The 24,194-nt window shown below is 34.6% G+C and overlaps 1 protein-coding gene across 8 annotated transcripts in view; it reads left to right on the top strand.

Annotated features, from left to right (window-relative positions):
* The window catches only part of NLGN1 (neuroligin 1), a 574,247-nt gene that overhangs the window by 108,305 nt on the left and 441,748 nt on the right, over positions 1-24,194 (top strand). Inside the window, exon 3 of one of the 8 annotated variants that reach the window (XM_049628557.1) lies at positions 22,636-22,645. The exons of the other annotated variants lie outside the window; for them this stretch is intronic. Within the exon in view, the coding sequence (XP_049484514.1) occupies positions 22,636-22,645 (10 nt within the window). The remainder of the gene's footprint in view (positions 1-22,635; positions 22,646-24,194) is intronic. 8 annotated transcript variants of the gene reach the window in all.

The following is a 24,194-nucleotide window of genomic DNA, read 5'->3' as shown; positions in this document are numbered from 1 at the left end:
TTGAAAATTTCAGAAAAATAATACAATTAAATAGTTTTTATTTTTAAAGCTGTTTAGATCACCTAAAGAAAATACAGTGACTTGATAGTTGCCCATTTCCATTTTTACAAAAAAAAAAAAAAAAAAAAAAGTATGTCAAGCCAGATAATACTGGGAATGCATGCCAGGTTGGAATCTAGAAGTTTTGTTCCAGCTTACTATGTAACAGCTCTTGACCAGCAGCTTCCACACTGTTTAGGCTGTGATCCATAGTAGGTAACACATTTTCCATGGTCACACAGTATACCAGCGTATGTTAACAACTGAAAACATGTTTCCCAGAATAGTGCCCTTTGTATAGAGTATGACTCTATTTTCTATCCTATGGTGTACTATTTCACTAAAAAGAAATACTGGTCACAGATCATTACAATGATTTCACAATCCATGAATAGGTCTCAGTTTGTAAAACCTGCTCTAGACCACAAGTTACACAACTTGGAGGGAGGGAGATAGACAATAAATTTCTAAAAGTTCTTTTCAACCGTAAAAATCTATGACTCTGAGTAGAAAATGCATGTAGATATGACTTTCACATGTTAGATTCAAGTCAGTGAATATCCTGAATAAGCCAATAGATGCATTGCTTGCCTTTGTGATCCTGTTCAGTGTATGGCTCTGATGCAAATTGTTTCTAAAATAGGTAACAAGATGTAAAAATTTTAAGTTTATTTATTTATTTTGAGAGAGAGCACATGCATGAATGAGGGAGGGGCAGAGAGAGAGGGAGAAAGAATCCCAAGCAGGCTCCATGCTGTCCGATGAGGGGCTTGATTTCACGAACTGTGAGATCATGACCTGAACTGAAATCAAGAGTCAGACACTAAACCTACCCAGGCACCTCAGATGTAAAATTTCACTAATTATCAAAAAAATACTTATAATGATACCTGAAGCTTTCTGTTAAAGTACAGCAATGTGTATTAACATTGGTGAACTGAATGTGAAAAACTTTTCTTGAACCATGAAAATGAAATAATTTCTTATATTGCTTAGCCACAGTTGAAAGTAACTTAGTTAATGAGGTCCACTTTTCAAACCACTGTTATTTTCTTTGTCCCCAGGGTAGACTAGGTGGGCATAGGAACTTCATAAAGACAGAGACAGTATCTTTCAGCCTATTGACCATTTTTGTCCACAAAGGAAAGCACCACTTGGTGCACTTGTTAGATTTTTGTTGTTTCTATAAACAGAAATGAGTGGACGGATGGATGAATGAGTCCATTTTAGTAAGGCTTGCCCTAGGTAACTTGTAAATAGCAAAATTTTCTTTTCATCTCTGGTTTTCCTTTCTTTCAATTTTTCTGGGACTTAATTCCCTTAGTAAGTACACATATTCTGGTCTCATATTTGATTGAAACTCCTTTCTGTATTTTCCTGCTTACCTAAACTTCCAACCTTCCCTTTTTAAAATTTAAAATGCCTGCCCAGTATGTCAGACCATTTAGTTACACACTAATTAAAATTCATGTCAAAGAATGAAGAAATCTCAGTAATGACTTATAGTGTAACTGCTTCCAGGAGAGTTTAAATGTCAACCATTTTTATGGAACAGTCATCGTATTAGATGGTGGTTTTACTAGCACTGCCAGAAAGATATGGGAAAGTTAAAAGATAATACTGTATCGATGTCCTGTAAATAATCTCATGGAGTTGATGTTTGAACTCTCCTCAGAAAACACTGAGACTTATGCTGGGGGCAGAGGTTAATGAGAAATATCATATCATAATATGATATGATATGATGTGATGATATGATATATCCTTTCTAGGGTCTAGGATAGGGTTTTCTCAAACTGTGGTTGTAGATTTTGGGGTGCTTCTAGAAAATTCCTATTTCTGAGTTATAGTCCAGACTTGTTAAATCACAATTTCTGAAAATAGCAACCAGGAATCTTTCCTTTAAATAAACTCTCAAATGGGGTGCCTGGGTGGCTCAGTCGGTTGAACGTCCGACTTCAGCTCAGGTCATGATCTCACAGTCTGTGAGTTCGAGCCCCGCCTTGGGCTCTGTGCTGACAGCTCGGAGCCTGGAGCCTGCTTCTGATTCTGTGTCTCCCTCTCTCTCTGCCCCTCCCTGCTCATGCTCTGTCTCTCTCTGTCTCAAAAATAAATAAAAACATTAAAAAAATAAATTTAAATAAACCCTCAAATAATACCTATGCATGCTAAATTGAAGACCCATACTTAAACATTTTTTTCATGTTGAAAAGTGTCTATGATAGCTTGTTTGAAGGTAAGTTTCAATGTCCCTTTATGCTGGTGATCCAAAGGTTACTTATTTCTCCTTTTACGTTATGAATGGGCATTGGGCCCATGTGACATGGAAGGACAGTTTAGCCAATAGAAACTTCCAGGGAATTCTTACCTACTTATCAAAAGTTCACCTCCATAATAGGCAGAGCCAACCTCCAGTATATCATAAATTATTTGCTTAGGAAAGATAAAAAAAATTAAATGAGAAAATAGGAGTCGACAACTTTTTCATCTTTTTTCAGCTTCAGAAAAAAACAAACAAACAAACAAAACAAAACTTCCATTATACCACACATTATTAGGAAGCTAATTTCACTAAAGAGAAAATATAACAAAACTAAATGTTTTGTTTATATTTCTATGCCAATACATTTTGGATACTCCAGACATTTAGATTTTCCATTTAAATATCCCTACAAGCATGGGTAACATAGTTAAATTTATTCTTTAAACAAGTATTATTGAATACCTCCTAGATAGCAGGCATACTGCTAAGATATGGAGATGGAGAAACAAAGACTTGGTACCTATTCTCAAGGAGCATTTGATAATGCTAAGGAAATAACTATTTGTGAAATTAATTTTTAATGACATCTAAGTACAGTTGTAAGGAGGAGAAGTATGTAAGAAGAAGACCAGTGTGTCTGGTCTAGCTTTGGGGATCAGGGAAGGCTGCCTTGAGGAAAGATATTTAATCATAGTCTTGAAGAATAAACAGGAGGGAGTTGACCAGGCAAAGGGTCAGATAGAGCGTTTCAGGCAGAGAGACAATGTGAGTGAAGAGTATATCCTCTCATTCTTAAAAGACTGTGTTTTTGAGTGTTCATATGCAGCACAGCTTATATTTTCTAACTAAACTCTATAGTTTCAGTTGTACATAATCATTTCTTTACTTTCTATTTCCCAATTTTTTACTTCTGGTCACCGAACTCTAAAGTAAAATACAAGCATTTAATAATTATAATAACAATACTACTACTACTAATAATAATAATAATAAGTTTAGGGTACTGATTCTCTGCAAAGTACAGCTCTGAGTATATTTATGAATTATCTTATTTCATCTTTACAACAACTCAATAGGTTTTTCTAAGGCAAAACACACTATATAAATTTGATGTAATTATTTATGGAGATTATTACAGAATGCCTGGAGAGAGTAGAGAATTTTAAAAGCAATAAAATATGTTTATTGCTGCTAGAGGAATTATAAAATAATTTTGTATCATCTCTACAATATAATAATCACTAAAGCATGGCTTGCTCTTCACTCTGCATAGCCATTTAATCATTTTAACAGATTGGAAAAGTGGCCCCCATTTGGCCAGGATAAAGTACCAGGCATGCATTAGAGTTGGGTATAAAGCTGCTGTGACTTGATGGACATCATGAATATATGCTGGGCAAAAAAGGGATACCAATGGACCTGCATTAGATATTTAATTATTAGGGATTTGGAGTCTTTTGTATTTTTCTGGAGGCTGCTACAAAATTGCAAATGTCCTAGAATGGAAAGATACCTTATGCAATGGCACTTCTGATGAATTAGTAAAATACCAGAATTGACTACAAAATTGCTCCAAAATGAGTGCCTGAAACTGGGTTGGTAGACTTTGCTATCTCAGTAGCATGCTCCATGATAGCTTTATGAAAGTCATTGTCCTACACAAGCTTTTCTTTCTTTATCTTCGTAAATGGCCTCAGACCTACACTCATATATTAAGCCATGAGAGACGATAATAACGATAAAAACCCAAGACCTCTCATTTATACTACCTGTAAGACCTTGACCTAATTATTTAATCTCTCTGTACTTCACTTTCTTCATCAGTCTAAGCAGAATGATAATATTATCACTATGGATGATAATGTCAGTGACTATCATAAAATTTTTGTGAAGATCTACTTATTCACTTATTCACTCAACAGATTCTTAAGAGCACCTGCTATGTGTCAGGCACTATGATGTTTTTCAATGGAGGAAAGATAGGCAATAAATAAAAGCATGAGAAAAGTATAGAGTATGGAAAACGTAATTTGAGAGAAGCAGAGATATTTTAAATAGGATATGTAGGGAAGACCTAATAAGATGGGATTTAAGCAGAGACCTAAAAGAAATGAGCAGATGAGTCCAAAAAACTTCAAGGAGGTCATTGCAGCTACCGCTACGTGAGCAAAGAGGAGAGTTTTCAGAGATAAGTTTAGAAAGGTATCAGGACGGTAAGAGCACAGCATATAAGGGCCATGTAGAACATTATAAGGACTGGCTTTTTACCATATGTCATCAAACTTAAGACACTCCTGAGTGTTAGCTTTATCATTATTCCATGTATGACTAGGAAAAATAAACTTTTCTATGTAAACAATGACACAATACTTTCTAATCAAATACAACTTTTTATTTTGTATTTATTTACAGAGCTCATTTAATCTTATTTAGACAAAGATTCTTTTATATTCCATGCTTGTCTGCCACTGTGAGTTTTTGCATGTACAGTAACTTCTAACCTCAATGACCAATCTCAGAGAAAATGTCTTGAAGACTTTAAACTCAAGATGTTTCAGCAATGCCTATAAGTCAACTGAAGTGATGCCATGATGAACAACTATGAACAATGAACTATGAACTATGAACAACTATGTCTATTGCATGTATATGTACAAGCAATGACCACTGCCGCATTGGATGCAAATATAAGACACCTCTTAATTTCATACATAAATAAATAAATGTGTATTATAGTAAATTAAATATGCAGTGTAAATGAAATAGGAAGTCAGAAGAGGATGTTGAGAAAGGGGGTAATGATTTAATTCAGAAACCACTCTTGCACCCATGAAGATAATAGGCTGAGTGAAATGAGCAAAGATGGAAGCAGAGAGTGGCCAGGACATTTATTTTAAAAACACTAATTCAGACGGGACATTTTGACTTGAAGTGGTAGTTCAGAAAGGGTATGAAATGATCAGGTTCTGATATATTTTGAGGGCAGAAATTACAAGGTTGCTGATAATTTTGTGTAGGGTGTTATAAGAAAAGAAAGAAATCAAAATGACCCCCAGCTCTTTGGCTTGAGATGGGGAAGACTGTGGGCAGATGGGTTGGTATCCATAGAGAGGTCAGGAGTCTGATTTGGGACATGATACATTTGAATTGTCTATTATTCATTCAAGTGGAAATGTTGAGCAAGCTGTCAGAAAATGATTCTGGAGTTCAGAGAAGAGATACAGTCTAGAGATATAAAACTCATAAAATGACTCCATCCTGGTTTGGATGCTGTTCAGTACTATGAAACAGGATGACATCACCTAGGGCTTTACCATGTATGATACATTTTGGGGTTTGTTTGTTTGTTTGTTTCTGCCTTTATTTTTGTTCAAAAGCCAAAAGTTACTGCATGTTACTCAGGTTGAAAAACACTGGCTTAGAGTGTGAATGAGGATGGAGAAGAGAAGAGTTCCCAGGACTGAGCCTTGGAGTGCTTCAACATTCAGAACTCTAATTGATGTAATATGTACATATGCCTAGCTCAAAACAATTAATTGCTCAACAAATGTTAGTTTTTATATTAAAGTAGACTTCCTCCCCCAAATATTCCTTGATTTATTTTTATCAGTTTCATAGAAGGATTAAGCTATTATATACAGAAAAGGAAATAGGTGCTAATGTTAAGCTTTCTATGGTGCTTAACTAATCACCACAAACTTTGCAGCTTAAAACAACACACATTTATTATATCAGTTTTGATGCCTGAGAGGTCTGGATACAGTTTAGGTGAGTTTTCTCTTTCAGGATCCCACTAGGCTACAATTCAGATGTTGACCATGGCTGTACTCTCATCAGAGGCTCGACTGGGAAAAGATATAATTCAAATCTCCTCAGGCTGTGGGCAGCATTCATCTCTTTAAGTTGTAGGACTGAGGTCCCCACTTACTTGCTGGCTGTTGGCTGGGGGTTACTCTCAGCTCCTAGATGCCACCTCTTGCTCCTTGTCATGTGACTCTTTCCCTAAACAATTTAGAGCAATCCTTTTACTTCCTCAAGGACAGCAGGAAAGTCTCTGAAACTTCAGTCTGCTAAGAGATAGTCTTATATAGCATTACACAATTATGAGAATGACAACCGGCCACCTTTGCTGTATAGCGTAACTTAATCAAGAGAATAAAATCACTTTTGTCAGACTCTATTTAGAATGAAGTTATTTCTCATGTTCATACTCAAGGGGAGAAGACTTATATAAGGGCCTGACTTACTGCGGGTCATTTTAGGGTATGTCCCTCTGACTATCTCCTTCTTATCCAAATATTCCCCATAGCCTGGGACTTGTGGTACAGTGAGATTTCTGTTCTTCATCTTGATTATGAAATAGAATAGCACAGACTAAGGGAAAAGGCATGAGCTCTACTCTTAGTACTTTCACTTTTATTATGTGAAGATGACAAGGTAACTAATCTGTTAGAACCTTGGTTTTCCCATCTTTAAAGTAGTGATGGGGAAGTCTCTTTCCAGCATCTTTTCTCATAGGACTCTCATGAATATTATATGAAATAATGTATATTTTGATTTTGAACTATAAAATGGTAACAGTATAAAAAAACTGTAAGTTGACATTATTCTTTATTATAACGATTATACTTTGGTTCTCTGTACTTTGGTTCTCTGAGCTCTTATTGGCTATCAGAAAGTCTATAGCAATGTTATAAATGGCTTATAGCCTTTCACCTCACTCTAAACCTTGTCCATAGCAAGCTCTCAAATATTTATTGAATGAATCAACCATGTTTTTCTCCATTTGGCTTATAACTAGTTTTGTTTATCTTGGGAGCCATAGATCGTTTACCTTCCTTTATAAAGCATGTTTGATTTTTAAAACAAACCACAAGTGTTGCACAGTTTGTACTAAAGGACTACTTTATTGCTTTTTTTATTACCTGAAAAATGCAACAAAAGTTTAAAATTAATAACAGTCAGTAACAGGGAATAGGGATAATAAAAGTTATGTTCCTTGCTTCGGAAGCAACTCAGTTTCCATTTCCTTATAAAAAAAATCAGAAAACTTTCTGGTGGTTTATCAAGGGATTTTTTTTTTTTAAAGGAGAGAGAGAAAGAAATAAAAAAAAAAAAACTTTTAAACTTTCCTATTCGGCATCTCTCTATTGAGAATAGCATTGAGAATTTGCTTGAGGAGTTGATTCCTCAAATCCCAGAAGTCCTATATCCATAATAGGGAGGAGACAACAACAGTGAAGCATTAGGGGAAAGCAGCTTTGTTAGGACATAACTAATCCAGGTACCATAAGTATTTCATGGCACCATGTCAGTTAGTCAAAGTGACAAACTTAAACGATCATTCCTAGATCATTTAAGATAATTTACAGAGTTATCTACAAAGCTGACTTTTCAGGGAACGGGGGGGGGGGCATTTACAGACCAATATCTATTTTGCAATTATCTAAAAAATGGAAAAACTTTCATCAAATTCATCTTCCAGTTCTACTCATTTAAAATAATAGAGTCTGGCCAATATCTTTCATTTATGCCTGTCACCAATCATCTTTGTGCTAGAGTTTTATCCCCTTTTGGCATCTTAATTGTTCTCCTAGAAATGATATTGACACAGTTCAGGCTTCCCTTTCACCATCTGCTGGATATTTCCAAATGGATATTCTTTTCTCAATTGAAATTCATTTTGGTAAAAACTAATTTCTAACCTTCCAGCTTAGCTGTTGCCCGACCACTTTCCCTTCTTTATCTCCACAAGCGCATCAACACCTTGTGTATGTTACGGGCCTCGGCCCACAACAAGTAAGTATTCAACCTCTTTATCCTCCATTCAGAGAAAACACTCTGATTCACTTACAAACACTTTGTACCTTGGAACACTAGTAAAAAGTGCCCTTTGAGATGAAAGCAGAATTATTCTGTACGTTTTTTGATGTTGCTGAGAGGGAATTTCTATAATTACTTTCTTTTCCAAGCAAGAAGTGAATAAGGAAAACTGACCCAGGCTTCCTGAAGATGAGGTTTCTCATTTAGTTGAAAAATAAAGCTGACAGTGAAGAGTCTGCTTGGGATTCTCTCTCTCTCTCTCTCTCTCTCTCTCTGTCTCTCTGTCTCTCTGTCTCTCTCTCTGTGTCCCCCCCCCCCCCCCACTTGCATGGTCTCTCTCAAAATAAATAAATAAACTTAAAAAAAAAAGAAAGTATAAGTGGGTAAGTGGGTTAGGTCAGATCATAAATGTCTTTCCAGTTGGTCTGAAGAGCTTAGATTCTACCATAAAAAAATGGGGAGCCACTGATGGCTTAGTGATCATGAAAAAATGTGAAAAAAATGTAAGAAATTAATCTCTCATGGTTTGTGTTATGATTCAAAAGTGTTGAGGCAGTTGTTGCTTTAATGGTGATTATATTCATGCTGGTGCTAAGGTTAAGTAGAATTAAGAATGAGAAAGAAAAATCCGTGTTAGAGATATGTAGAAGAAAATTGCTAGACCTAGCGTCAGGATGTAAGTGAAAATGCATAAGATGTGGCTAGACTGTATAAGCCCTAAGAAAACCAAAAACAAACAAGCAAAAACATAAGTAGAAGCTCACTTAAAGACACATTTTTGAAAATGGAAAAATTGTATTTTCACACTGCAGGTCTAGGTTGACATTGTGTGTATGTATGTATAAGAAGACAATACATAACAGAGATGACTATTTCTTTTACACTCAATTGTTTTTTGACTTTTCTCTCATTTTGCTTAAAGCCACATGAGCTTTAGATTTTGTTAAATATCTCTAGTTGGTTGAACAGTGCCACCCTAAAATTCATGGCCACCCAGAACCTGAAAATATGACCTTACTTGAAAATAGGATCTTTGTAGATGTAATTAGTTAAAATGAGCTATGCTGGACTAAGGTGGGCCCTTTATCCATTGACTGGTGTCCTTTTAGGATAAAGAGGTGCTACACAGAGCTACACATGTAGGGAAGAACCCCATGTGAAGGCAGAGGCAGAGTTTGGAGTGAAGCAGCTACAAGTCAAGGAACACCATGTGTTGCCGGGAGCCACCGATAACTAGGAAGAAACAAGGGGTGATTCTTCCCTGGACCCTCCCAGGGAAGCATGGTCCTGCCTGCAGCTTGACTTCAGACTTTAAGCCTCCAGAACTGTGACAGAATAAAATTGTCATGTTTCAAGCCACCAAGTTTGTGGTAATTTGTTGTAGACACTGTTCTTAGTGCTTTATTCAAATGAGTTCACAGAAACCTGTGTTGGAGGGACAATTATTGTATTATTTTTAAATAAGCAAACAGAGGCTTCCAGGGTTTTTGACCAAGGACATATGTTGATAACTGATGGAGCCAGGATTCTTAAAATAGCAGTTGGACTCAGATTCACCAAACAATGTACCTCTCCTCCATTCCTTGAGTTTCTGAATAACTCCTAGCAAATGTATTTTAAAGTTTAAGGGTCTCTGGAAAACATTTTTTCTTGAGTAATCACATTCAGCAATGGATCAAGGGTTCCTGCCCTGGCTAAGACATCTTATCTATGTGTTTAGATTTCTTGGGCTTTCTGTAGGCCATTGAGTCTTTGGGGATTACAGTAACGTCATTCTGTTTCCATCTCTTGCAATTCTCCAGACTTTGGTATCTAACGGTTTTTATAATCCTTAAATTTTTTTACCAAGGGATGTAAGTTGTGTGGGTGTTTTAAAATACACACACTCCCATAAACTTGAAGTCACAGTGTAGCAATATGCAAAATATTTGAGCTTTTCTAATGATTCTTCTTAATTTATCCCTAATGTTTTTGATGGAATGCAAATCTGCACTTTGGAGTTTCTGCTGTTTGTAGAAGGTACATGTTGGCAAGTGAACTTTTTGTCTTTCGAGGGAAAGTATCAACAACATTGAATAGGAAGCTTTACAAATATCTTTATAGCCATATTTGTGTATTTTAAAGGTGAATGCATTTTAAATTTCCAGGTTGTCCCCATTATAAATGTATACATTGTTGCACTCATAAATGTGCATTCTGTAATCTGATCTTATACAATTTATTTTACAATTTCTGTATTATTTCTATATTATTACAAATGCTTCAAAAGCCACATTTTTCATTTGTTGCATTAGCATGTCTCTTTGTTTCAAAGATTTCATTTATGGGGCTTAGAATTTCTGTGTGGGGCTGTTTGCCCTTCTAACTCCAAATTGCATCCAGTGCTGGCAAAGCACATTGGTTTAAAATGCAGTCCACGATTATTTACTGAACACCTACTGTTGGCCAGACGCTATTCTAGGTATTGAATATACAACAATGAACCAAAGAGTAAAATATACGTAAATGCTTATATATATGTATGCATAACATAATTTTATCAGCATATGAGAAACATACATTAGGGTATAAGGGAAAGAGTAAAACAAAATTGTTTTAGGAAATATCTTGTAGATAATATATGACTTCAGACACAAACTGCCGTGCCTCTTGCTTTGTCTAACACAGTGCTGTCCCAAATAAATACAGTATTAGCTACACATTTCATCCACATATATAACTTAAAATTTTTCAGCAGCCATGTGAGAAAAAGTAAAGAAAAATAAGTGGAGTAAATTGTCACCATACAATTTATTTAACTCAATATTTCCAAGTATTATTATTTCAACAAGTAATGTAAAAATTCTCACTGAGATTTTACATGTGTGTATGTGTTGGTATGAAGTTCAGTGCTTACTTTACACATTCAATACATCCCAGTTCAGACTAATTACGTTTCAGGTTTTCAATAGCCATGTGTGACTGGTGATGACTATAGTAGATAGTGCCTATCTAATGCCTGATTTTTTTCCCTTGCCTTCTCCGTTTAAGATGGGGACATTGGTTTTAATTCATATCTTTCTATTTTTTTTTCTTTTTTGCTCCACATTCTGCAAATGAAAAAGAATAAAAATATATTCTCTCTGGTTTTCTCCAATATTCCAAAATAAAACCAAAATAGTGGATTTATTGAGAGGCCTTTTTTAAAAATGTAAAGATAAAACTGTTCAGAGCTTACTTATAAGAATATAAAATTTCAATATCAAAAACAGATAATAAAATCTCTGATATAGTCTCTTTGAAAATAATTGAGCAAACAACATTTTCTAAGTTTAGAAATCTAAATAAAAAGTAAACATATATAAATTTGGATTCAGGTACATATGATACGTGCCTTGAGAGATCCGTGGCCAGCAAGTGAGGGGTTCTCTCTCTTAAAGCAGCCCCGCAGAGTAATTTTCACATATAACCTGTGACTGTTTCCATTCCAGTGTCTACCACACTGAGTCTCAGATGAAAATTTCTGTTTTTCTCTGGCACAATTCAGTACGGTTTTATGCATAATTTAGATTGCACTATTAGTAAACAGCTTTAAGAAGAAATAGGGTTGTTGGGGTTTTTTTTTTCTTCAATTCTTAGTTTCATTTCATTCTTGATGAGCTTATAGTTATGATGAATTTTATACATTTGTTAATTAAACATGGCAATGAATTCTAGCAAAAAGTTCTGGAGAATGAAAAGAGAAATGAAGTTACTTTATAATTTTGTTGATAATTTTTGTAAAATCATTTAAATATAAGATGGACTATGTTCTGTTTTAAATCTTTACTTCAAAGATGCACAAATGGTGTGAAAAATGTAGGAGGTTTGGATCCTGGGTCCCATTAGGGTTACGAGTTTCCTCATTGTGAGATGGGAACAATATTACCTTCACTACAGAGCTTTTGAGAGGGTTGAATGAAATAAATGCATGATATATAACATGTATGAGTATTACATCAGGCTCTTAATAAAGGTTAGTTATCCTTTCTCCCTGAATCTCAAATTACAGCTTATTTTTCTGTTAAAAAAGAAAAAAAAAACCAACTTTTTTCTTCAATGTGAAACAGAGTAGATGAAACCTTTTTTTTCCTTCTTAAGAAAACTGAGTTAAAAAAATAATAAACTTGGTTTAAAAAATTACATCCAGAACAAAATCTTGTCCCTATATATATGTAGGTATATAAATGTTTAAGTAAAAAATGCAAAATAACATGTAATTAGTTTCTTACATCATGACTGGTTGCTAGAAGTAGTCAAAAAACAAAAATTGATTTTTTTAAATTACCATTGTTTTAAATGGCTTCTCTTTGCCAACAGATGAATCAAAAGATAAAAATCACTGAGGAATTAACTCAATAAAAATCATAAAAGAATAATCATTATGGTTTAAGAATAGCTAATGTATGTTTTTATCAAGAGAAGTACAGACTAAATTACTGTTTACATTCATTCTTATGCACACCTCCAATTTATCAGTGGTTAGGATAGTATTTTAAGCTAGTTAAGATAAAATATTGTCTGTCATTTAAATTGCTTAAATCCCCTTTACTAGGACCCTAAATGCCCCAGTAGGACATCTTAGCATAACTAGATGTTTTCCGTCTTTTAATTACTATGACTAATTTTTTACAGCTCAGTTACAAACCCTTGAAAATAATGAATATGGTGACACAATCTTAATTATAATGGTGCAAATAACACCACTCTAATACAGTGTGAGGCTTACATTGAAAAGGAATTTCCCCGGAACTGAAGCTCCTCTGATTGCTTTCCACATCACGTTTTAAACAAACACTGTGGTGCTTTAGCCATTACTTGGTTGCCTAGGATACACAGTTAATGTAGCCCTAAGATGCTGCTACCAGTTAGGCTTTGAGACCATGCCTGGAAGTGCTGCATATAGCTGCTTTTTAATAAATTAGGAGAATTTAACAGTGACACTTTTGGGTGGGGGGAGTTCATTTTGATTAATGAAATATCCAACTGTGTTTTTTGAGTGGTTACACTGAAAACAGTTATTTTTATTTCAGTTTAGTTTGTTTTTTTTCTGTGAGAGAGCTAAAAGCAAATGTTTTTAAACAAATGTAAAATTGATTCAGTGACCTAATTCTAAGACACATTCTCCAATAATATAATTTTTTTGTGACTGAAATAGTGGAAAAGGTAACTAGCTAAATCACAGGAAGTCCTTTCTGTAAGCTTCTTCATTGGGTCATGTCTTTTATTGTTAGATTTTTACTTCATCTGTATGGTTAAAACAGACCACAGTTTATTTGTATTAAGATGTTGAAAGATTCATGTGTTATCATAAAAGTATTATTACGAGAAAAATAATCACTAGCAAGACAACATTGTAACCTAGTAACTCACCAGAGTTTTGATGCTGAACTACAAAAACAGACATAAAATGTCACTATTATGTGTATAGGTTATTGTATCTTTCACACTAACAGCTTACCTTTCAATTCCTGAAACAGTGTATTTTTAATGTTTCACCAAAAGTTGGTTTGGGTTTAAATATGAGATGGAAATACAAAGCTAGTTTTAAATCTTAGCAAAATTTAGGTTGTCTGATTTTAAAAATCAGTAGTTTCCTTGCCTTACTTTTTCCTATGAAAAATTGAATTGTCTTCTGGGCTGATGTGACTGCAAACCAAATTGGAATTGTTGTTGAGGAAGTGGGAAGATCCAGTGCTGAACCAGCAGGTGGTGCTTAAGTTATAAGTGCATTTAGAGTAGAGATTTTTTTTTTTTTTTTTAAACCTGCAAAACCTTCAGGAATGGTTGCTCTTGTTTTTGTATATTTCATAAGGGGCATTATATCTTAGAAGGGAAAATATCATTTTGGGCTTCTGAATTGTCACCAGAATCAATAGGCTTAACTTCTTTCCATTCTCTCGCTCCCTCCCTTCTTCCGCTTTTCTGGAATCATTGTTTCCTGTCCTACAGTGGCTTTCTGCAGCTGTACTCTCAGGGAGGAGGGATGACATCTTTTCTCCAAAGCAGAGCACCTGGGTGGTGGGAGTGGTACTGTTTGTACAGTCAGGTGTACAGGGAGAGACGCAGGCATGTTGCCGGCACGTGCAAAGACTCTCTCACTTGGGAGAGACTCCGGGAGATTCCTATCTTCACTTTTAAATCTCGGTGCATATTTACGGCTTTACTTCATTAAGTTCACTCTTTTGTGCCTGCTCTCTCTTTTTGCCTGTGTTTGTTAGCATGCAGAGCTCTTCACAGTGACTTTACTTAAATAAGTCCCCAAAGTACATGTGGTCTGAAAGGTAACAAAATTATGTCCTTCAACATTTGTCACAGTACAAGGATGGTGTTTATGTACTAAAGAACTAACAACTAAAGAAGAGTTGTTCATTTGGCTAAATTCAAGAAGAAATAAAAAATCATTGCTTTTTGATAGATTGTGCATTTTTTATTTAGATGTACTAACTCTAGTGAATGAGCATAGAACCTAAATAACAAAGGACATTATACTGCTGGTTACCTAGTGTTGTTGATTCTTTCCATACGCCTATCAAGTATACTTTTACTAATTACACTTTAATTATTAAATATTAAATCTTATGGAAGTGTTAGATGTCTATTATTTCCACAGAAATAATCAGAGAGCAGATTATAACTGTATTTATTAACTTTAGACAATCCCTTTATTGGTTGCTTTTATTAAATAATATTTTGTTTTGTAGCATTGATAATTTTGAGGTCCTAGAGTTTAATTTATTTGAATCATGCTTTAGTTTACGATGATAACTACCCTCTATTCTTAAAGTAATAGGTGTCCTGTGCTGTTTCTCCATCCATTGTGAATCCATTGTGAATTATATTAATAATAATTCAATTATATGGATAGTTAATTCATTTTAATAAGCAATCTGAATAAATTATTTTCTCCCCCAAAAAAGAAAACATTTTCTCCTGTTTTTCCTCAGTAGAAATTTTCCCTGCAAGAGTTAATATTTTTAACCAATTATTGTAATGGTTTCTTTCTGAACTCTGGTTCAAAGTAGTCAGACTGGATGGTGTCAGCAATGGTACAGTGAATAAAATAATAGACCTTTCCTTAGATTATATACAGACCTCCTTCTATATGATTAACATGGTATCATATCCTTCTCTGCAAAGATTTTTCTTTTCCCTCTAAGAATTAAACTTAATACAGTATTTGTCAATTATAAATCAGGCTATGCAAATAGGGGTCTGCTAGGTCTCTGATAAAGGGAGTGAATTTTATTTGCCTGTGTGAGATCCACTGGGTTTCATATCATATGAATATTCCAGTTTCCATGTTCTTATTATTATGAATAAACATTAGATGCAAAATGTAAAGATGATTTATTCAAATTCCAACTGCTATTGAAAAAAAATAATAACCAAAATCCAAAGTCCAAGCAATTTTGGGTTCAGGGAATGGAATGTTTTCTTGTTTTTATACACAGGAACTTATTTTCATATCCTTTCTATGTGTGGGTCTTGCTTTGGAAACAAATGTTCTCCTGTCCCAGTTCATCTTTGGCTACTTGATTTTATTACAGAACTAGAGACAAGAAATATAAAATACTGATGAAACAATTCTATCTTATGTCCCAGAGTGCTGTGGATCAAACTTAAAGGATTAAGAAAAAGACACCTCTTACCAGTTTATAAGAAGGACTAAAATTTCTTACCAGTTCAGGAATTATCTTTAACTTTTGATTCTGCAGCATAGAACGAACGCTTGTTTTCAGCTGGCCGATTCCTTGCTCACCAGGCCAACTCTCCTGTCTCAAATCTGCATAGAGATAAGTTTTGAGAAGAGCAGAGTCCCTTTGGGGATGAAATTTGCTTTTGCTATTTTTGTTATTCCTTTTTCACAGGAGGCTGTATCATAATTTTCTGCTCTAGGGTCTTGAAATAACATTAAAGATTGACAATTCAGTTGGACTTGTTGCTCTCAGGGCCACAGCTGACTCATATTGCACAGGGGAATGGTGACGTCCACATGATTTTTTAAAAATATCTTTTACATAGAAATTTTATTTTTCCAATTACAGGTGGCATTTCAAAAATGCTTTCCTGTATTGTGTGTCATTCACATACATAAAAGTATATTTTATCTTTGTATACACATACTGTCCTTCAGGGTGATTTCGGTGTTTGGAGTAGCTCTTAGAAACTTCTTTCTCAGGCAGACACCAAACAGAAGGAAGCACAGAAAAGATGGAACACTTCATGTTTGAAAGAGAGGCAGGGACTGAAGGGCGTGGATACCCTAGGTTAGAGATATGTGGAATTTAAGAAGCAAAACACATAAGCAAGGAAAAAAAATGAGAGAGAGAGAGAGAGAGAGTCAAAGCAAGAAACAGACTTTTAATTATAGAGAACAAACTGATGGTTACCAGATGGGAGGGGTTGGGGAGGGTAGGTAGAATAGGCAATGGGGATTAAGAAGGACACTTGTGATGAACACAGGGTCATGTATTGAATTATTGAATTACTGTACACCTGAAAGTAATTTAACATCATATATTAATTAACTGGAGTTAAAATAAGAACAAAACAAAACAAAACAAAACAAAAGGATTGTGGGAATAGAGTAAAAAGAAACTCAGCTTGATTTATTTTTAGGCTTTATATTCACTATTTAATACAATATATGAAATGAGAATGGTTTCTACCTACCTTCAATTCTTTTTGCTCTTCCTTCTTTTCCCTACCTTCTCATACATGGACATGAAATTTCTCACTAATGTCTATGGCTGAAGAAGGAGGAAATTTATCCTGTACCTCATCTTCCTTCTCTGCAAAGCCCTGCAAATGTGATCGCTGAGCTTAGAAAAAGTATATTAATTCATTATGTATTTTTTATATTTAGTATGTTGGGAAACGTAATGTTCAGGGGACATGATTTACAGACAGGTGTGCAAAACCAATATCAAAGAATGGAGGAGAAATAAAAACCCAGAAAAGGACTAGAACATAGTTATAACTTGTGACTAAGCCTTCTCCCCTTTGTTTTTATTTCTGAACAAAGTATTTCCTTTCTCACTTCTCATGGAGCCTTCTTTGTAGAAGGGGGGTGTGGGACCCTGGGGAGGATTGCAATGTGAGAAAGAAGACATTAGGTTACCAAAATGAGTTTTCACTTGGAAATCCATGTGCATATGAAATATTTAGAGATGCTAGTAAACCATTTATTAAACTATAAAATAACTTTACAAGCTCAACTTAAGTCATCTACAATATAATTGTGAATTCAAAGTAGAAATATACTTGTGTATGTTCCATGTAGATATATACCTTAGTATTGGCTGGAAATGCTCATTATTGATAAATCAACCCTATAAACATTTATATAATACTCTTGTTTAATAATGAGCAATGTTGGCACACATAGTTCATTTTAAAGCTTATCTGAAATTTTAATCCCTAGCAGTAAATCAGAGGACCTATTTATGATTTAATTTTACCAACTCAAAAATGCTTACTAATTTTTACAAAGAATCTTTCAATTGTAGCTATATTATTAAACCAAACCTATCTGAATTATTAGATCATATCATAAGTACAAAAGCCAAAATCTACCATGAATCTGAAACTCAGATTTCTTTTGGTTGGAGGAATAGTATGGATCCATGTTAGCTGAGTTTATTACTAGTTAATAAAGGATAATTTTTTGTACTGTAGCATGATTGCTAATATTGAATATTTTCATTTAAAAAACTATTGACAGTTTTATTGAGATAGAATTCGCATGCCACACAATTTATCTATTTTAAAGTGTATGATTCAATGGTTTTTAGTATTTTCACAGAGTTTTGCAATTATCAACACTGTGAACCTTAGGACATTTTCATTATCCCCCCAAACCCCAAACCCATTAACAGTCATTACCCATTTCCTTCCAAACCCCTAGCCCAGGCAACCACTAATCTAATTTGTGTCTATAGATCTGCCTGTTCTAGACATCTCATATAAATGGAATCATACAATATTTCATCTGTTGGCTTCTTTCAGTTATCAGCTTTTTTCAGGATTCATCCATGTTGTAGTATGTATCAGTACTTAATTCCTTTTTATTGCCAAATGTTTAATTGTATAGATATGCCACATTTGATTTATCTATTAGTAGATGGACTTTTGGGTCCTCCTACTTTTGGCTATTATAAATAATGCTGCTATAAATATTTGTGTACAAGTTTTCATGGAATACATGTTTTCATTTCTCTTAAGTATATACCTTAAAGTGGAATTGCTGAGTCATATGAAACTCTACATTTAACCTTTTGAGATACATTCAGATTGTTTTTCTAAAGTGGATGGACCATTTTACATTCTTATCAGCAGTGCATGAGGATTCCAACTTTTCTACGTCCTCACCAACCTTTGTTGTTTGATTATAATCATTTTGATTATAATCATCTTAGTGAATGTGAGGTAGTATCTCCTGGTGGTTTCAATTTGCATTTCCCTGAGGGTGAATGCTGTTGAACATAGGTTCACTGCTTATTGGCCATTTGCTTATCTTCTTTAGAAAAAGGTGCATTTAGATCTTTTGTCCATTTTAATTTTTTTTAGTATTTTTATTATTGAGTTGTGAGAGAACTTCATATATCCTAGATGCAAGTTCCTTGTAAGATAGATCTTTGTAAATACTTTCTCCCATTCTGTGGGTGGGCTTTTTATTTTCTTTATGGTATTATTTGCAACAGAAAAGTTTAAAATTTTGATGAAATCCAATTTACTAATTTTTATTTTCATTTATGCTTTTGGTGTCATACCTAAAAGAGCTTTGCCAAACCAAAGTCACAAAAATTTACTCATATATTTTCTTCTAAGGGTTTTATAGACTGCTCTTACCTTTAGGTCTATGGCCCATTTTTAGTTAATTTTTTGTGTAGTGTGAAGAAAGGGTCCAACTTCATTCTTTTACATGTGAATACCCAGTTGACCCAATATCGTTTGTTGAAAAAATTGTTCTTTCTCCATTGAATTGTCTTGGAATCTTTGTCAAAAATCAGTTACGGCAAATTTGAGGGTTTATTTCTGGATTCTTAATTCTATTCCATTGACCTATATTTCTGTTCTAAGCCAGTACCACATAATCTTTCTTGGTAGTAAGTTTTGAAACTGGGAATTTTGAATCCTACAACTTTGTTCCTTTTCAATATTATTTAGGCTTTTCTGGGTCTCTTGAATTTCCATATGAATTTTAGGAGCAACTTGTCAATTTATGTAAAACAGGTAGAATTTTTATAAGAATTGTATTGAATCTGTAGATCAATTGGAGATCACTGCCATCTAAACAATATTAAGTACTTTGACACATGAACATGAGGTCTTACCTTTTACTTAAGTCTCCTTTAATTTATTTTGATAATGATTTTTGTTTGTTTTAATTTTCAGAGTATAAGTTTTGCCCCTGCTTTGTTAAATCTAGTTCTAAATATTTTATAGTTATTTTTGATGGTATTATAAAGGACTTGTTTTCTTAATTCATTTTTTGAGTAGTTGCTGCTAGTATACAGAAATACAGTTTATTTTTATGTTGATCTTGTAGACTGCAAAATTGCTAAACTCATTTATTAGTTCTAATAAATTTTTAATGGCTTCCTTAAGATTTTATATAACAAGATATATCATCTACAAATAGGTGGAGTTTAATTTTTTTCTAATATGGTGCTTTTTATTTTAATATCTTGCCTAATGGTAATGGTGAAAACCTCCAGACCAATATGAATAGAGTATGAGGAGCAGATTTGCTTATCTTGTTCCTGATCTTATGGGGAAAGGACTCAGTATTTCACCATTAAAATGATGTCATTAGTTCTGGGTATTTTGTAGATACCTTATGTAAGATTGAGGGAGCTCTTTTCCATTTCCAGTTTGTTTAGTGTTTTTATCATGAAGTATGGGGTATTTTCAAATGCTTTTTCTGCATACATTGAAGCAATCATGCAATTTTTGTCCTTTGTTTAATTGGTATGGTGCATTACATTAATTAAGTATAAAACAAATATTAAATTCTTGGGATAAATCCTAATTGGTCGTGGTAAATTTTGCTGGAATAGCTTGCTAGTATGTTGTTTCAGAGCATCTTCACTTTTACAATGCAAGCCCTTTGCAAAAGCCAAGCTAAAATATATAAACAGACCATGCATCCACACTTGTCTTGTTTTTATTCCACCACATATTTGGCATCTGCAACAAAAATGAAGAGATACAAATTTAAAGTGTTTGGTATTTTTAGCACCCTTTTACAATAGTGGCATGGCTAAAGAAATATATAAAATATCAAAATCATGCCAGTACTAACCATCTGGTGGTAGCCAGAAAGAAACATTTTGAATCTGAATCTTTATGCCCCAGAAAGGTGTCCCTGTCTCCATTGTGAGGTAAGGGGAAAAAATTACAGATCTAGAACTATCATCTAATATCTTACCAATTTATATCTATTATGTATCATCTATCTATCATCTATCTATCTATCTATCTATCTATCATCTATCTATCATCATCATCATCTATAATCTATCATCATGTATCTCAACGTCTCACAAAATTAAAACATATTTGTTGAGAAATGCCATTTTCTAGGTTTTTAGCCTTTACTTGGTAGGCGATGCAGAACCATTGCAGTCTTTGGATTGAGGTTGTAAAATCTGGTTAGATGGAAAGCACGTGTATGGGTAAGTGTTTTAACCTATACAAAAGGCTACCCACTAAAGGTCCTGGCTTTGACAATCAGCATAGTAGATCTTCTGGAAAACAAAGGGAAACATTGTTTATCTTGTCAATAGAAGAGGTTTGCTTATATTAATTCAGGATTTAATAGCAAGCTAAGCCATAGGGAGCTGCTGTCATGATGAAAAACGCCACTGGAGTCCTCCCGGAAAAGGTACTTCTGATGTAAAAGACCTCAGGGAAAGGTTTCTGGGGAATCCATAATTAAATGTCACATCACAGCAAGGGCAGAGGGAAAAATAATGACTCTACTGGAAAATTGTAAAATATGAATGTCTGGTCAAAATATTTTTATACTTTATAAAAAAGCTGACTTTTTACCTACTGGTTCTGGACTTCCAAGCCAGAAGCCTCAGTGAATAGACTATTTGTTAACAAAACAAGGGTAGTGAATATACTTCAGCATTACTTGTCTTGATAATACTGGTAGAAATTTCTGAATTCTAGGTGGGATTCTTTCATTCTGGATTGATGATCAGAAGAAAATTGAACAGAATGATATAATAGTGATTTGTCTCCTAATGGACAGTTTAAAATATATTGGGGATGAAGTAGTTGTAGCTGCTTCCTGCCTATTCCCTAATTTAGTTTGTTTATTTTTTAAAAAATCACACACACACATATACATGCACACACACACGCATGCGCACACACACACACACACACACACACAGGGTAAAAAACCTACTTTGGCTTTTGGTTATGTAGTCTGATAAGAGAGTACTGTGATTCAAAAACCATTCATTTCTCGTGATGGGACCAACTCACTGTGATAAACACATAAAACATGAAGGTAAGTAAATTAACACACCGTACTACCCCTACGGGTGCCATGGAAGCCAGACAATTGAAATGGCTGGGCATCAAGGGAACCAGGTAGTTGGAAGGAGTTCAGTGATTTTGTAACATGCTGGCTTAATCATACAGTAGAAGTAATTGAGAATGTATGACTTTTCTGTTCTTTAACACCAGAGTTCCATTTTCATAACCTTCTTATAGGTAGGTTTAACAGCTAAAGGACCGATTCTCTTTTGCACATGGCACGGAATGAACATGGCTCTGTCGATGAAGTCAGGACCTGCCAATATAAAATCAGCATCCTGGCCACAGCTTCTTCCTAATCCTTCACCCAATTCTCTTTTCCCATGAAATTCTGATTGGAAAGAGAAGAAAATGAGTTATAGATGAAAAGAAAGAAAGGAATAGAAGTTAAAAGAAAATTAAGTTAAGTTTAGGAAATGGAGACCATGGAAAAGAAAGTCATGGTGATGGGCAGTGATGTCTAAAATGAAAATGTGCTTGTTTTGCCTCATACCGCAGTTCATAGATGAGGAAGCACCTATATGTTTAATTCTTGGATAATGACAGGTTTTAGAATTAAAAGAGAAAAGGAAAGAATAAATTGTTCTCAAAAACTGGAAAAACTGTACATAAGACAGAAATGCTAAAGACCAGCACTGACAAAGAAGAGCCAAATAAGAGTCAATGAGATATGAAATCAAGAAGGATTTATATTATATTCTGTGACACTTTGAGGGCCTGCAGAAAAAGTTTTGACCTTACAAAACACATATTGTACTATTAGCATCCAAAAGCAAGCTAGTAGATTTATGAAAACTCAGCATATAGGTATGCAGTTAGTTACAAGAAGGACTAAATACACAGAAAATTGACTTAGTCAATATTTTATAAACTAATGGAGTCTAATGAAGATAGTTATCAGTACATAAGTATTGCCTCTTAGACATCATAAGAATCCACCCAGTAATAATCCATTCACTTGCTGCTTGATTTTCATTAACAGCCACCAATTGTGCTCTTGCACTCAATACAATATCTGGCACATAGCAAGCAATCAATAACTAGTTCTTGAGTGATGTAGAAATAAGTTCTGGCCAGTGTCTTCACGGAGCAGAAGATATTACTGGACTACCAAATGTTTCTTACATGTCTACGATGTGCTAGACAAAAGGGACACACAATGTTCCAAGGGGATGACAGTCTTTGAAATGGCATAAATGAGCTCATTAGCATCTACTCTATTTACCATTATTTTTTCTCAATGTTTATTTGTTTTTGAGAGAGAGAGAGAGAGAGAGAGAGAGAGAGAGAGAGGAAGACACAGACTCTAAAGCAGGCTCCAGGCTCTGAGCTATCAGCACAGAGCCTGATGTGGGGATTGAATTCATGATCCATGAGATAGTGACCTGAGCCAAAGTTGGACACTTAACCAACTGAGCCACCCAGGCACTCCTACTGTGATTTTTTATAACAATGTTCCAACTCACGGAAGCATATAGTCTTGGTCCAGCTAAGAAAGCCCAATATACAAAGGCTGAGAAAAGTGAGAAAGCTTCTATCCCTGAGAAAGTCTGGTGTGTGTCCATGTACTGCATGCCTCTAATTCATGCTCTATTCATCAAAACCAACATCCTCATTCCCTCTAGGCCCTCTGGTGAGCAAGCAGAGCTGGTCTCACTTCAACTCTTACATCAACCAAGTCACAGAGATGTCTTCATTCTATGATGTTCTCCACCCTTTCGGTAATATGATTTGTTTCTTCTTTTTCTCTCCTTTTCTAGAATTTTATTCCATTTCATTCTCTCCAAGCATAACTATATTACCTCTTCTTTTTTTTTTTAATTTTTCTTTTAATGTTTATTTATTTTTGAGAGACAGAGAGAAACAGAGCGTGAGTGGGGGAGGGGCAGAGAGAGAGGGAGACACAGACTCTGAAGCAGGTTCCAGGCTCTGAACTTTTAGCACAGAGCCCAAATGTGGGGCTCGAACCCATGAACCATGAGATCATGAGATGAGCCAAAGTCGGATGCTTAACGGACTGAGCCACCCAGGCACCCCAATTATATTACCTCTTCTTAGGGATGCACAGTATATACATTTTCCCTTTAAAGGATCTGATGGTTTTAGTGAAATTAAAGACAACCAATCATCAATAGAGACACTGGGGAAGAAGAGGTAGGGAACAGAAGAACTGAGATTCTCTTATAATATTAGGACCAATGTCACTGTACCAAGTAATAAATACGGAGGTTTTCTATATCCCAAGTGATTAAATGTAATTAATGCATTTTCAAAAATACTGTTTTTATTAATGAAAGAAAGTGAGAGATATATTTTCAAGTGTCTACTACATGCTACATACGTTTTATATGCAACATCTTATTTAATCTTTACAATGATCTTTTTAGGTAGCTAGTGCATTCCCTTTTTATAAATAAGAAAGTAGTCACAAAAATTAAGAGATTTCTTTAAGGACTCATAACTAGGTATGTTATGGATATAACTCTAAACT

Source organism: Panthera uncia, chromosome C2 (genome assembly GCF_023721935.1).
Source record: "Panthera uncia isolate 11264 chromosome C2, Puncia_PCG_1.0, whole genome shotgun sequence".
In the NCBI taxonomy this organism is placed as follows: Eukaryota; Metazoa; Chordata; class Mammalia; order Carnivora; family Felidae; genus Panthera; species Panthera uncia.
The sequence above is the reverse complement of the archived record's forward strand: the minus strand, read 5'-3'. Positions and strand labels throughout refer to the sequence as shown.